This window comes from Neophocaena asiaeorientalis, unplaced genomic scaffold (assembly GCF_003031525.2).
Source record: "Neophocaena asiaeorientalis asiaeorientalis breed wild unplaced genomic scaffold, Neophocaena_asiaeorientalis_V1.1 scaffold292, whole genome shotgun sequence".
Classification (NCBI taxonomy): Eukaryota; Metazoa; Chordata; class Mammalia; order Artiodactyla; family Phocoenidae; genus Neophocaena; species Neophocaena asiaeorientalis.
The window spans coordinates 492,066-504,362 of NW_020173241.1; the positions used below are offsets into that span (position 1 = coordinate 492,066).

General features: G+C 55.2%; 1 protein-coding gene across 1 annotated transcript in view; it reads left to right on the top strand.

Annotated features, from left to right (window-relative positions):
- Positions 1–12,297, top strand: part of COL23A1 (collagen type XXIII alpha 1 chain) — a 320,111-nt gene extending 307,814 nt beyond the window's left edge. The window contains exons 13-25 of the mRNA XM_024745644.1: positions 819–872; positions 1,501–1,545; positions 2,416–2,505; positions 3,811–3,873; positions 4,174–4,230; positions 4,495–4,521; positions 5,442–5,504; positions 5,589–5,642; positions 5,834–5,860; positions 8,422–8,475; positions 8,768–8,854; positions 10,768–10,806; positions 11,244–12,297. Of these exons, the coding sequence (XP_024601412.1) occupies positions 819–872; positions 1,501–1,545; positions 2,416–2,505; positions 3,811–3,873; positions 4,174–4,230; positions 4,495–4,521; positions 5,442–5,504; positions 5,589–5,642; positions 5,834–5,860; positions 8,422–8,475; positions 8,768–8,854; positions 10,768–10,806; positions 11,244–11,246 (663 nt within the window). The 3' untranslated portion in view covers positions 11,247–12,297. The remainder of the gene's footprint in view (positions 1–818; positions 873–1,500; positions 1,546–2,415; positions 2,506–3,810; positions 3,874–4,173; positions 4,231–4,494; positions 4,522–5,441; positions 5,505–5,588; positions 5,643–5,833; positions 5,861–8,421; positions 8,476–8,767; positions 8,855–10,767; positions 10,807–11,243) is intronic.

Consider the following 12,297-nt stretch of genomic DNA (forward strand, 5'->3'; position numbering starts at 1 on the left):
GGAGAAGGAAGTGGGGAGGGGTAATATAGGGGTAAGGGATTAAGAAGTACAAACTATTATGTTTAAAATAAGCTACAAGGATATATTGTACATCACAGGGAACATAACCAATATTTTATAATAACTATAACTAGAGTATAACCTTTAAAAATTTGAATCACTATTTTGTACACCTGTAACGTATAATATTGTACATTAACTATACCTCAGTTGTTAAAAAGTGGGGGCAGGTTAGTGAGAGGAGGTGGAGGGAAGAGACCTGGAACTTGCTGGGCTGGGGGCTGGGCAGCTGCAGCCTTTGTAAAGGGGCATGAGTATGGGGGGTGATGGTGGGCAGCGGGCCTGTGGGAGTCCTGGGTGGGGGCAGGAATTTGGGAGTGAAGACACCATCTCCTCCCAGTGAAACCGAGGGATGCCCAGGACCAGCAGACAGCACCAGAGTTCACAGGAGAGGCAGAGAGCACGGTGCTAGGCCACTGGTGGGAATGTGATCTTTGGCTGGCCTTGAATGCCAGCAAGGGTTTTACACTTGTTTCTAGAGGCAATGGGGGAGCCATCGCAGGATCTTGAGCAGGAATGTGTTGTGACAAAACCTATACTGAGGGCAGAGGGGTTCTGGGCCCTTCGCGGCAATTAGACACTGTGACGTCTTACCCGATACCTGGTGCGGTCTGCCTGGCCTCCCCCAAGACACAAGGCCTGACCTGACTAGGTGGGAAGGGGGCTATAAGGGTCACTGCTGCCTCCAGATGTAGGGCTGGGTGGGGAGTGATGGGGAGGCCCCACCTGAATACTGACCCCTTGACTTTCACACACAGGGTCCTCCTGGGCCACAGGGGCCCCCCGGGCCACCAGGGATCCCTGGAGCCAAGGTTAGTGCAGATGTAGCTCTGTGGTCCCCCCAGGCCCCTGTCTCCAGGGCCCACCTCCCCTCTCCCCTCTGCCTCTGCTTCTCTCCCGGCACCCTGGCCTGGCTTCTGGGGCTCAGAGAAAGTGGCCCTGCTCCTTCCTAACCAAGCTGGGTGCCTTCTTCTTGCCCCTGGGTTCTCCCTGGGATCATTCACACGTGTAATCCATAAATGGGCCCCTCATGACCTCACGAAGTCCTGTAGGTTACACAGGCATTCCTATGGCCTGTGTGCATCGTTTACACCTGCCCACTTGGCGCAGGAGAAGGAGCCCAAGACTTTGAAATCAGGCAGGGTCTGGTCTCTGCCATCATCCCTGGGCTGTGTGGCCTGGAGCCTCAGCTTCCAAATCTGTAACCTATCAACCTACTATAGCCACGGGCTGCACCTGCCCATAGGGGCTGAGGAAATGGAGGAGATGGTGATTGGTGCCTGGCACTGTGCTGGACACCCAGTGGGCATCTTCTTGAAGCTCCAACTGCAGGGACCCAACCCAGGGCTGGTGTGCTGGTCAGGGGAAGTAGCCTGGCCACAAATTCCTGCCAGGGGCTGTGGGACACCATAACCCCCCTTGCTGTCTGTTCCCTTCCAGGGCGACCTCGGATTGCCTGGTGCTCCAGGAATCGACGGAGAGAAGGTCTCTGGGCCTTTTATTTCCTTGGTGATGCTGGTGCTTGGCGTCGGACTCTGTGTGTGTGTGTGTGTGTGTGTGTGTGTGTGTGTGTGTGTGTGTGTGCAGAGTTGGAGAGAGGCAACAGAACAGAGTGGGCTCTGGAGCCTGTGTGCAAATCCTGGTTCTGCCCGTAGACCTCAGGCAAGCTACTCACTTTCTGGCAGCCTTAGTTCCTCACCCACAGGTGAAGATGGTATAACAGGGCTGCCATGAGGGTTAAATAACTGTGTATGGAACACACCTGAGAGCAGTGCCCGCATGTAATAGCAAAGAGTCTTCAAATGTTAGCTAAAAGTATCACTGTCGTTATTAATATTATTCCAAGTGTACGTGTTTGTGTGTGATCCTACATAGACTCGACAGTGTCCATGAGAACCACTTAACATTCATGGGTGTGCTTTAGCACTGGGTCCCTCATGTGTGGCACACAGTGGACGTTACAAAATTGGTTGAATGAGGGAATACGGTGGCTGGAAGGGTGACTGAGGGATGGTTGGTTGTATGTGGGGCTCCCACCATTGGCTCCTGAGATATGAGCACAAGGTTGGCCCCAAACCCCATATGCGCCCCTTGGTAGCTGCCCAGTCCCAGTCCCACTTGCTCCACCCCCTCCACGCCCTGCCCCACCCTGCACCCCTGCTTGCAGTGAGGCACGCTAGGGGCTGCCCCTTCTCTGTCTCCGACCAGGCCCCTCTGCTCATTCATCACCTGGTCTGGAGGGGAGGACCCACAAGGAGGAGGTGGGGGTCTGGCTTGGCCTGGACTAAGCTCTGGGGACCTGCCAGCGTTGGGGGGAGGGAAAGTGCCTACTGTACCTTGTTCTGCGGTTTTCAGGGTCCCAAAGGACAGAAAGGAGACCCAGGAGAAGCCGGGCCGATAGGACCCAAAGGGGAAGCAGGAGAGATGGGCCTGTCAGGCCTCCCGGTATGTGGCTGGGTGGGCCTCACCCTACTTGCCCCATGCAGGGGTCCCAAGGTGAATGCGTGTCCCCCACAGTGGCTGCCAGGGGTTGGGGCCCTACGGTCCTAGTCTCAGCCCAGCCCTGGCCCACCGAGCCTTTAAAGGGAAGCTCTGGGCTGCCCTGACTCTGAGCCCCCACTTCCTCCTCTGTAGAAGGACCTACCACTTACCTCCCAAGGCCTCCTTAAGGTGAAATAAGGAGGCCTCGCCTAGTGGCCGGTGGTTAGACTGGGAGCTCTGACAGCCCACATTTGCATTCTGCTCCATCTCTTACTGACTCTGGAACCCTGTACAAGTGACCTAACCTCCCTGGGCCTCAGTTTCCTCAGCTCTAAAATGGGGGTGAATAAAAAGAAACGAAATTGAGTTATTTGTAGTGAGGTAGATGGACCTAGAGTCTGTCATACAGAGTGAAGTAAGTCAGAAAGAGAAAAACAAATTCCATATACTAACACATATATATGGAATCTAAAAAAAAAAAAAATGGTTATGAAGAACCTAGGGGCAGGACAGAAATAAAGACACAGACGTAGAGAATGGACTTGAGGACATGGGGAGGGGAAGGGTAAGCTGGGACGAAGTGAGAGAGTGGCATGGACTTATATATACTACCAAATGGAAAATCGATAGCTAGTGGGAAACAGCCACATAGCACAGGGAGATCAGCTCGGTGCTTTGTGACCACCTAGAGGGGTGAGATAGGGAGGGTGGGAGGGAGACGCAAGAGGGAGGAGATATGGGGATGTATGTATATGTATAGCTGACTCATTTTGTTATAAAGCAGAAACTAACACACCATTGTAAAGCAATTATACTCCAATAAAGATGTTAAAAATTAATTTAATTAAATTAAAATGGGGGTGATAATCTCCCACTCCTACAAGGGAACACATGGACAGGGCTGAGAATGATTGGCTAACATGTGATAAATACCCTCTGTCACCATCATTTTTAGCACTGCTCTTGTCATGCGTGGCTAGGTGCGAAGAGCTGCCACCACTACATACCCATTGTCCATCCATGAGGCTTACTCAGCTAGAGAGCTGGTGCCAGGATTTGAACTCCAGGTCTTTACTTCCAGAGCCCCTGGCTGCCCCCGCCCCACAGGAAACAAACCCACTGATTTAAGGAAAACTATTTTAAGCTGCAAAGGCCAACTTATTGCTGCTGCCCAGAAGCCTCATGGGGGAAGGAAGGGGAGGTGCTGAGCCCCATGGATGGTGATTTTGGTGATGGACAGAAAAGGCTGAAGGCCATCCTATCCTGCAGGGTGCCGACGGCCCCAAGGGGGAGAAGGGAGATCCGGCATCTGACGACCTACAGGAGAGCCTGGTAAGGGGGCTGCTGATGATCTCTGCTGAGGGCTGGCTGGGGCCCTGAGCCTTGGGACACAAGGGCCACCTGGCCTGACCAAGCCCAGGGCAGTGAGGGAGGGGGAGGGGGAGCCTGAGGCCTGTCTTTGAACCCAAAGGCCAGCACTGGGCCTCCCACCAGGCAGAGCCCTCCTGGGGGCAGCAGGGAGCTCGGCGCCCATACCCAGGCAATGCTCCTCCAATGTCCGATGAACTCAAGTGTGGGTGAGTGAGGGATGACGGGGCGATGGGTGACTAATCCACCTCTGACCCTTCCTAGGCCCAGATCATAGTGGAACCAGGGCCTCCAGGCCCCCCTGGTCCCCCAGGCCCCGTGGTAAGAATGTTTGGCTTGAAGCAGCTGGGATGCGAAGAGGGTGGTGGGCTCGGGCCCAGGGGAGGAGAGGATACCCCAGGGGGGAGGGGGCACATCAGACAAGGAGGGCAGAGCCCAAGTCTGAGCTTGGGAGGCCACAGAGGTCAGGGCCACAGGGGCCAGTGAGTGGCCTGCAAGCCTATGTGGCCACTGCAACAGGGCCTGACCTGGAGGTCTGGACCCATCCTGATGGCCTTTCTGACCTGCTTTCCCCTCCTCCTCCAGGGCCTTCAGGGAATCCAGGGTCCCAAGGTGAGTCCTAAAGCATGGGTAGGAGCCCCTCCCACTTGCTGCAGGCTCACAGCCTGGACAGTTCCAAAACGTCTTGCTAGTAGGCAAAGCGAGGGCCCCATGCTCGGCCCTGGACCAGCCCTGCATCTTCCCAGGGCCTGGCCATTCCCAATCCCCTGTAGAATAATCCCGCTGATGCCCCCCACCCAACACTTGGCCTCTCCATTCCTTGCCCCCTCCCCTAGTGCACATCTGTCTTTCAACTGCCCACACCTGGATATGAGGTCTTGGGTTTGGTGTATATTACATAAAGTCATGTCCTCTGCTCTTAAATTAAAGCCGTGAGTGTGGCCTGACCATGTGCCCTGTCCCAGAGAGGCCAGCTGGCCTCCCTGCATCTCCCTAGTTTACCCTGGGGGAGAGCACATCTCTGCTTCCCAAGCTCAGATGCTGAATGGGACCTCAGAATCATGGAATCCCAGAGCTGAGCAGGGCCGGGCATGTGGCCTAACCAGATGTGCTGCTTCTGGTTCTGTTTTGTCCCGAGGCCTCCCCAGATCGTGTTTAGAAGAAGCAGCTGCTGTCAGGGATGGGGTCCAAGACTGGGACTCAGAAATGCAGTTGCCACTCAGCCCTGCCACTCCCTGGCTGTACAACTGGGCCTGTCCCTGGCCCTCTCTGTCCCTCTGTTTCCTCATCTGTGAAATGGGTGTGACCATAACCACCTTCCATGATTACTGAAAAAGCCCACATGTGAGAAAAGGTAAAATGTGCACACCCGCATTCTGATTATTTGCACAAGAAGGGAGCCAGGGCCAGGCCTGTCAGAGCTTGGAGTCTGTCCCTCTGCCCTGTACACCTCGGTTCCCGCACAGGCCCCAAGCTTTCCTGTCCTGCCATCTGTCTGGCCCCCTTAACTGGTGTCTCCCCTTTGCTTCCAGGGCTTGGACGGAGCAAAGGGAGAGAAGGGCATGTCGGGTGAGAGAGGACCCAGTGGCCTGCCTGTGAGTGTCATGAGCCTTGTTTGTCCTTAGAGGTGCTAATTTCTATAACTGTCATGCCTCTTGACCCATTCCTTTTCCACCCAGGGGCCAGCTGGCCCACCAGGCCTTATTGGGCTGCCAGGAACCAAAGGAGAGAAGGTAACATCCTTCCTTTAATGCCCCCCAACTATCGTGTCACTCAGTCCTGGGGGCTCAACCCCTGCACTTCACTGGTCCCTGGGGCCCCAATTCAGGTTCTGTGGACAATTCACAGGGCTGAACTTCCCAGCAGCTGTGTTCCCAGCACCTCCTTCTCAGCCCCCTCACATCTCCTCTTTGTCTCTTCTCAGGGCCGACCCGGGGAGCCAGGACTAGATGTAAGTATCTCACCGTTCACTGTGACTGGGTCCCTCCCATGTGTAAGTTTTGCCCTCATGCTGCCCATACAGTAACTTGATCTGGTTAGCTTGGATGTATCCCCCTTCCCCATGGCTGGGACTACAACTGACTCGTTCTGCCCATGTCCCCATTGCTAAGTCCAACACACAGCCCAGAGTAGGCGCTTTGTTGATGGATGGATGGATGGATGGGTGGATGAAGGATGGGTGGATGGTGGGTAAATGAGTGATGGATATAAATAAATGATGGATGATGGATGTAAATGAATGATGGATCATGGATGTATGAATAGTAAGTGAATAGATGATGGATGGAGGATGGTGGAGGATGGATGGAGGATAGAGAATGGATGGATGATCCATTGGAGTAGGGAGGTGGGAAGAGCAGTGAGGAGCCTGTTGCAATATCCTGTGAAAGATGACGAGGCTTCAGCTAGTGCAGTACTGTGGGAAGGAGAGAAGGAGAAGTATTAACCCAGTGTTGATTGGATCAAGAGACAGAAAGCACATTTTAAACTGGTTTAAACTGACTCATACCTGGAAAATCCAGATGTATGACACATAGATCCAGGGCTCAAGTGTGTCAACATGACCCAACCTCTCATTCTCTCTTGTCTCTGCTTCCTCTGTGTAGTCATCATTCCAGTTTCCACATGGTGATGAGATGGAGCCAAGAGCTCCAGACCTGCATCCCCCTCGGTCCAAATCCTGGAGAAAGGCATTTGCCTCACTCTCTACTCTTTGAGAAAAAGTCTTATCAACTCTCCTTGGCCCCAGCTAGGTTAATGCTGAAATGTCACTTGCCATAAGAATGCAGTGCCCTGACTGGCCAGCCTGCTCACATGCTCCATCCTGGAGCTGGTGGTGGAGTTGGTGAATTGTGAGAAGGGAGGGTGGTTCCCAGGAAAATCAGGTAGCTATTGCAAGGGAAATGGTGACCAGATGCAGGCAGGGCTGCAAGGGCTCTGGCGTCCACCCTAGACTTTAAGGAGAAAATGTCACCATGGAAAGCACCTGCAGACAAGGAAGAGGAAGAACTCTAGACTGACTTTCTGACTGGGAGGGCCACGTTACATCGATGAGGAGGGTCAGGAGAAGACACTGATGAATCCAGCTCAGGCTGTGGACCCAGGGAGGTAGTGGGGGTGGAGCAAAAGGGACTCCATGCCACCAGCTGCTCACTGTGGCCACAGCTGCTCTCTGGGAGGCCTGGAGCTCAGAGTGGCATCTCAAAGCCACACCTACCTGCTCTACCTGGCAAACTCCTGGCACCCACTCCACCAGGCCCTGCTGAAATGGGGAGCCTGCTCGGAAGCCTTACCTGACCTCACACCTGGACAGAAGAGCCCCGCTCCCTGGGACCCCATGGTATCTGGTTCAGACCTCTGTCACTGACCATTGATCTTCATCTTCTGCACCCCACTGCCTGCCATGTTAGACTGTGTACCTTTGTACCTGCAGGGTTTTAATTCATGGAGGTGACTTAGTGATGACACACAGTGGCCCCTAATGCCTTTGACAGAAGAACTTATAGCTTACATTTCCCAGGGAAATGGCATGTCCCACATGGGGCCACATGGAGATGCAGCAGTTTTCGTTGGCAGGCAGTAAGGAGTGAGGAAAAAAAAGCCTAGGCCAGGGCTTTTATTGGTGTTTCTATGGGAAAAGCAAGGCAGAGCAGAGTAAACAGTTTAGGACTGGCTAGTTTAAATAATCCTGGCAGGCTTTGGGCTATATAGTCTCTTGTTGCCTGCTACCTGGTCCTGGCATGATTTGGGCCAGGGGAAATATTGACTTGGTGTGTGAGTTAGATAGAGTGGGTGGTTGGGGGATTGGTTGGTTTGCATCTGAAAGGCATGCTCCCAGCCTAGCCCTTTGCTATATGTAAGAGTTGACTACCCCTGGGAGAGGCAGCCTCTCCCTAGCCAGCAAGATTTTGAGGATATCAATGTATCATATTTCTAAAAACAACGTAATAAATATAAGAGGGAACATATGAAATCTGATTTTCTGCCCTCAGCATTCAGCCCAAAGCCCAGTTCCTAGTGGATGCTTAGAAATGTTGGTTGGGTAGATGAACAGATGGACAAATGGATGGATGGGTGGATGGGCATATGAGTTTGAGCCAAAGGCAGAGAACAGAGGGCACCATTACTTGGTCTGCTGAAGATGGTGATATAAACTTACATGGGTTTCCTGTGTCTCTGTCCCCAGCCAAGCCTGGGCCAATGCATGCTGCATCTGACTTGACATAAGAGAAAGCCCCTTGCTAGCGGTTCTGCCTGAGGGCTTCCATCCAGAAACAACAACACTGTTCTACTTTGGAGGAAGCAGTGCTGGTGTCCTGAATGCATGTTTTCTCTAAGTCATCCTGGTACCCAGCATCTGTGTCACCTAGGAGCTGGGGCTGGTCCAGCTTGTACCACGAATATGCGTGGAGGGAAGGGGCAAAGGTGGGTCGGAGAGGAGCAGAGATGAACAGATAAGCAGAACAGACCTCAAATTTCATCATCAGGTTTAACCTTTAATCCTTTTGTCAGGGTTTCCCTGGACCTCGAGGAGAGAAAGGCGACCGGAGCGAGCGTGGAGAGAAGGTGAGGGAGGTGGAGAGAAAGTGAGGGGCAGCTGGAGAGAAGGTGGGGGCAGGAGGAAAGAAGGAGGGAGGCAAGTGAAGAGAAGGAGAGAGCAGGCAGAAAAGAAAGGAGGCGGGAGACAGGAAGCAAGCAGAGAGAAGGCGGGGTGGGCGGGAGGAGGTAGGGCCAAATGGCTGGGATGCGAGCAGCAGGACAGGGGTGGCTGCCGGCCCCAGGCCCATCTCTCTGAGGGGCATTGGGGGTGCCCTGGGCCTGGCAGCCACCGCCACACCCCATCTCCCTTCTTGCACAGGGGGAGCGCGGTGTCCCGGGTCGGAAAGGAATGAAAGGCCAGAAGGGCGAGCCGGGACCCCCAGGCCTGGACCAGCCTTGTCCAGTGGTACGTGTTGGCGAGACGTGGGAGCCCCAACCCAGGTCTTTGCCGACTCCTGCCAGGGTGGGGCCATGTCTTCCCTGTACTCAGAACTCAGCTGCAAGTCCCAGGGGCCCCATGGGTCCCACCCTGGGGGGCCCACACTGCAGGGCCACCCCTGCTGTCTCTGCTGTCATGGTGGCTCCTCTTGCTCTGGTCCTGACCCCTCCATGGGCAAGGCTGAGGACCCACCCTGTCTACAGAGAGGGAGGCCTGGTCAGGGACAGAGCTTCCTTGGACCTAAAGGGGGATGGGACCACCCTCACCTCTCTGGGAGTTTCTCCCATCCCAGAGGAGGCTTTTGCTGGTCTGGGTAGCCCCACACTCATCCCCTGCATCCCCCCCGCATTCCCCAAAGCCCCATCTGTGAAGGGAACTTCACAGCCTTTCTCCTCTCCTGTTTCTTTACAACAGCCTCTCATGGCCCACCAGACTCAGTACCTGAAATAACCAAAGTTTGGTTCTCTTTTTCTAGAAGGCAGGGAGGGTTTACTTGTCACACTCTTCCAGTGGAGCTCAGAAAAGACAGGAAAAACAAAACAGCTGAGTTTTCATACTAAAACTCACCAGATACTCACATCTGGCCTTCCCTGCCAGGGACACAGAGCCATGTGGTGTACCCCTTCCAAAGGGGGGTCAGGAGCAGGGACCCCCGAAGCCCAGTCCTCTGACCTCTAGTGGGTCATTTGGCCCTCTGTTCCTCAATCTCCTCATCCATGCAATGGAGGTGCTAATCCCTAGCTCCAGATGGCTTTGAGGAGGCAATGGGAAAAACAGAAAGAGCAGAGCAGGAGGCAAGCACACACTGAAAGGGCCAGCGACAGCAGGGGAACAGGGTGGCCCAGCCCCGCAGCCTCGGGCCCTGGGCCAAGACTTCCCTCCAAGTCATTAAGCCTTTTTCTTTGAAACAGGAGAATCTTAAATGCGGAGGCAGGCGAGGGGCGCCAGGCTCCAGGGGCCTGCCCTGCGGTACGCGGCCTGGCCTGCTGTGTGCTGTGCGCCATGCTGTGCTGGGCATTCTGAGCTGCCTGTGCCCGCTGCTCTGCCCTGCCTTCCTCCATTCTGCCTGCCTTTCCATTCTTCCCCCTCCTCCCCACTTCCCTTTGAGTCCCAGCCCCTGCCCCTGGTGGATGCATGGCAGTGCCGGGGGTGTGCTCCCACGTGCCTGAGGTCTGCCTGTGTGCTTTGGAACGGAGTGAAGTGTTGTCCACTACAGCGTCCACCAGGGACGCTAGGCTGACTGACGGGTCAGCCTTTGTCCGTCTCCAGCTCCCCACCTCTGGACCACCTGAAGAAACCCGCCCCCCTGCTTGTGTCTGGTACCTCCAGACGATCCCACAACCCCACACACACACCTCCCCACCCCGGCCCAGTGTCCACCCTGACCTCAACCTCCCCTGTCTGCCACTCAGATCCAGACACAGGCACCAGGACAGGCCAAAAGGGAATCCCATTTCCTAGACTGTCCTTCAAATACTCTTGGTCACATGACTGAGAGCTCTCAGGCCCCGGGTGTGAGCTGTTAGAGCCACTGTCACAGCTGCCAGACAGAAAGCCATTGCAGCCCCTCGCAAGGACCAGGGCCAGACCCTACTCCTGGCCTGTGGATGTCTGGCATGATGCCCTGTACTCCATGGTGTCCTGGTTCTGCCCACAGCACATATGTCCCAGCAAAGCCCATGGGGGCACACTTGGAATAAGCACAGAGAGGGGCTGCCATGTCCCATGACCTGACTACCCAGGTGGACAGGGCAGGCATTCGGGCCCTGCCTCAGTGGTGTCCGGTGGCCTGAGGTGGCAGCTCCCTACACCTGGGGCAGGAGTGTGTAGGGCCCTGACCAGCCCCCCATCCTTGTCACTGAAACCTTCTTCCTTTCCAGGGCCCTGATGGGCTGCCCGTGCCTGGCTGCTGGCATAAGGTACTTTGCAGGGAAGAGTCTCCAGGGCAGGCTGGGAGGAGTGGGGGGCCCAGGGGGCCTCAGGGCTGGGTGCCTGCTCCTCCCCACACAGTGACTGAACAGCCAGGTCTCCCCGAGATGACCCTAGATTTGACTCTCCCATCACGTGGCCCCAGGCCCAGGGCTGTGATCCTAGGTGGTTGTGCACAGACCACCCTCTTGGTCATAAAGGGCTCACTCAATGCCTGGCCCGGCCAGTGCAAAGCCATCAGCACCCCCTGGGACTTTGTCCATACCGCCCCCCTGAGAGGGGGTGGAATCCAGGAGATTGGGGTGAGAGGATTGGGGGCGCAGCTGTTCCTGAGGAAATGAGCAGGATGGGGATGTGCAGACCAGGGGCAGGGCCTCTGGGGCTTCCCGGTTCCCTCCTCACCTTCAGTCTTTCCCTCCTTTTCCAGTGACCCCAAGCACGCATCTCACAACCTGTACAGATCCGTGTGGACATTTTTAATTTTTGTAAAAAAAACACAGTAATATATTGATCTTTATTCACGGGATGCACCACCATACCTGTGGCCTTTTGACATTTGAGAGTGTGCCCAGCCCAGCCCCAGAATGATCAGCACGTGAAGCTGCCAGGAAAGTGGACAGGCCCACTGGGGGCAATGTGTACTTGAGGGGCACCCTCAGGACTTGGCTTTCCCGGGAAGGAGATGAAGGTGAAAGTGCCTGGCTCGGGAGAGGCTGCAAAGATGTCAGGTTGGGCCTTCAGTCACCTGATTAGCAGAGACTCTGGCTGTCCCGCTGCCCTGCAAGAGCCTGCCCTCTGAAGCTCTGGAGCCCAGGATCCACACCATCCAAAAAGGCTCAGGGCATGAATGGCAAATGCAGCTGCTCCTGGCCTCTCTGGCCTCTGCACTCAGCCACAGCCAGCTGACAGGACTCCCACCCACCACTTGTAGCTGGACACGGGGAGCTGTGGGAAGCACCCTAAGGGGTTGAGCCCCCGCCAAGTTCCGTAGGCCTCAGGAACCAGCCTGCCTTCCGTGAGAACAAGTGTCCTCTGGCCGGGAGTGGAAGCCAAGCGCTGTGATAACTACCACATGGACCCAGCAGCAGGGAGCCCTATGATCCCCAAATGTGGAGGTCCCAGGCTGGAATGTCTGTTGTTCTTGTCTCTCCACCACCCACAGCAGGGACCTGATGGGACTTTGCCAGCCTGAGGAGATGGACCTCAAGCTCAGAGTTGGGGTCTCACTGACCCCAAGGCTTCCACCCAGGGGAACTCTGGTCAGCCTGCCAAAAATGAGTCCTCCGAGTGAGCTATGCAAATGAAGAGAGCCTCAGGGCTGCTTCCAGGCCTGCCTAAGTAGGGCACCTATGCCCTGACCCAGTGATGCTCTGAGAAGAGGCTTCACCACCTCTGACAAGGGTTCCTGGCCACCAGCTCCAGCCCAACCATTTGCCTCCCCTCTCTGTGTAGATGGAAATTGTTGCGTGAAATAAACAACA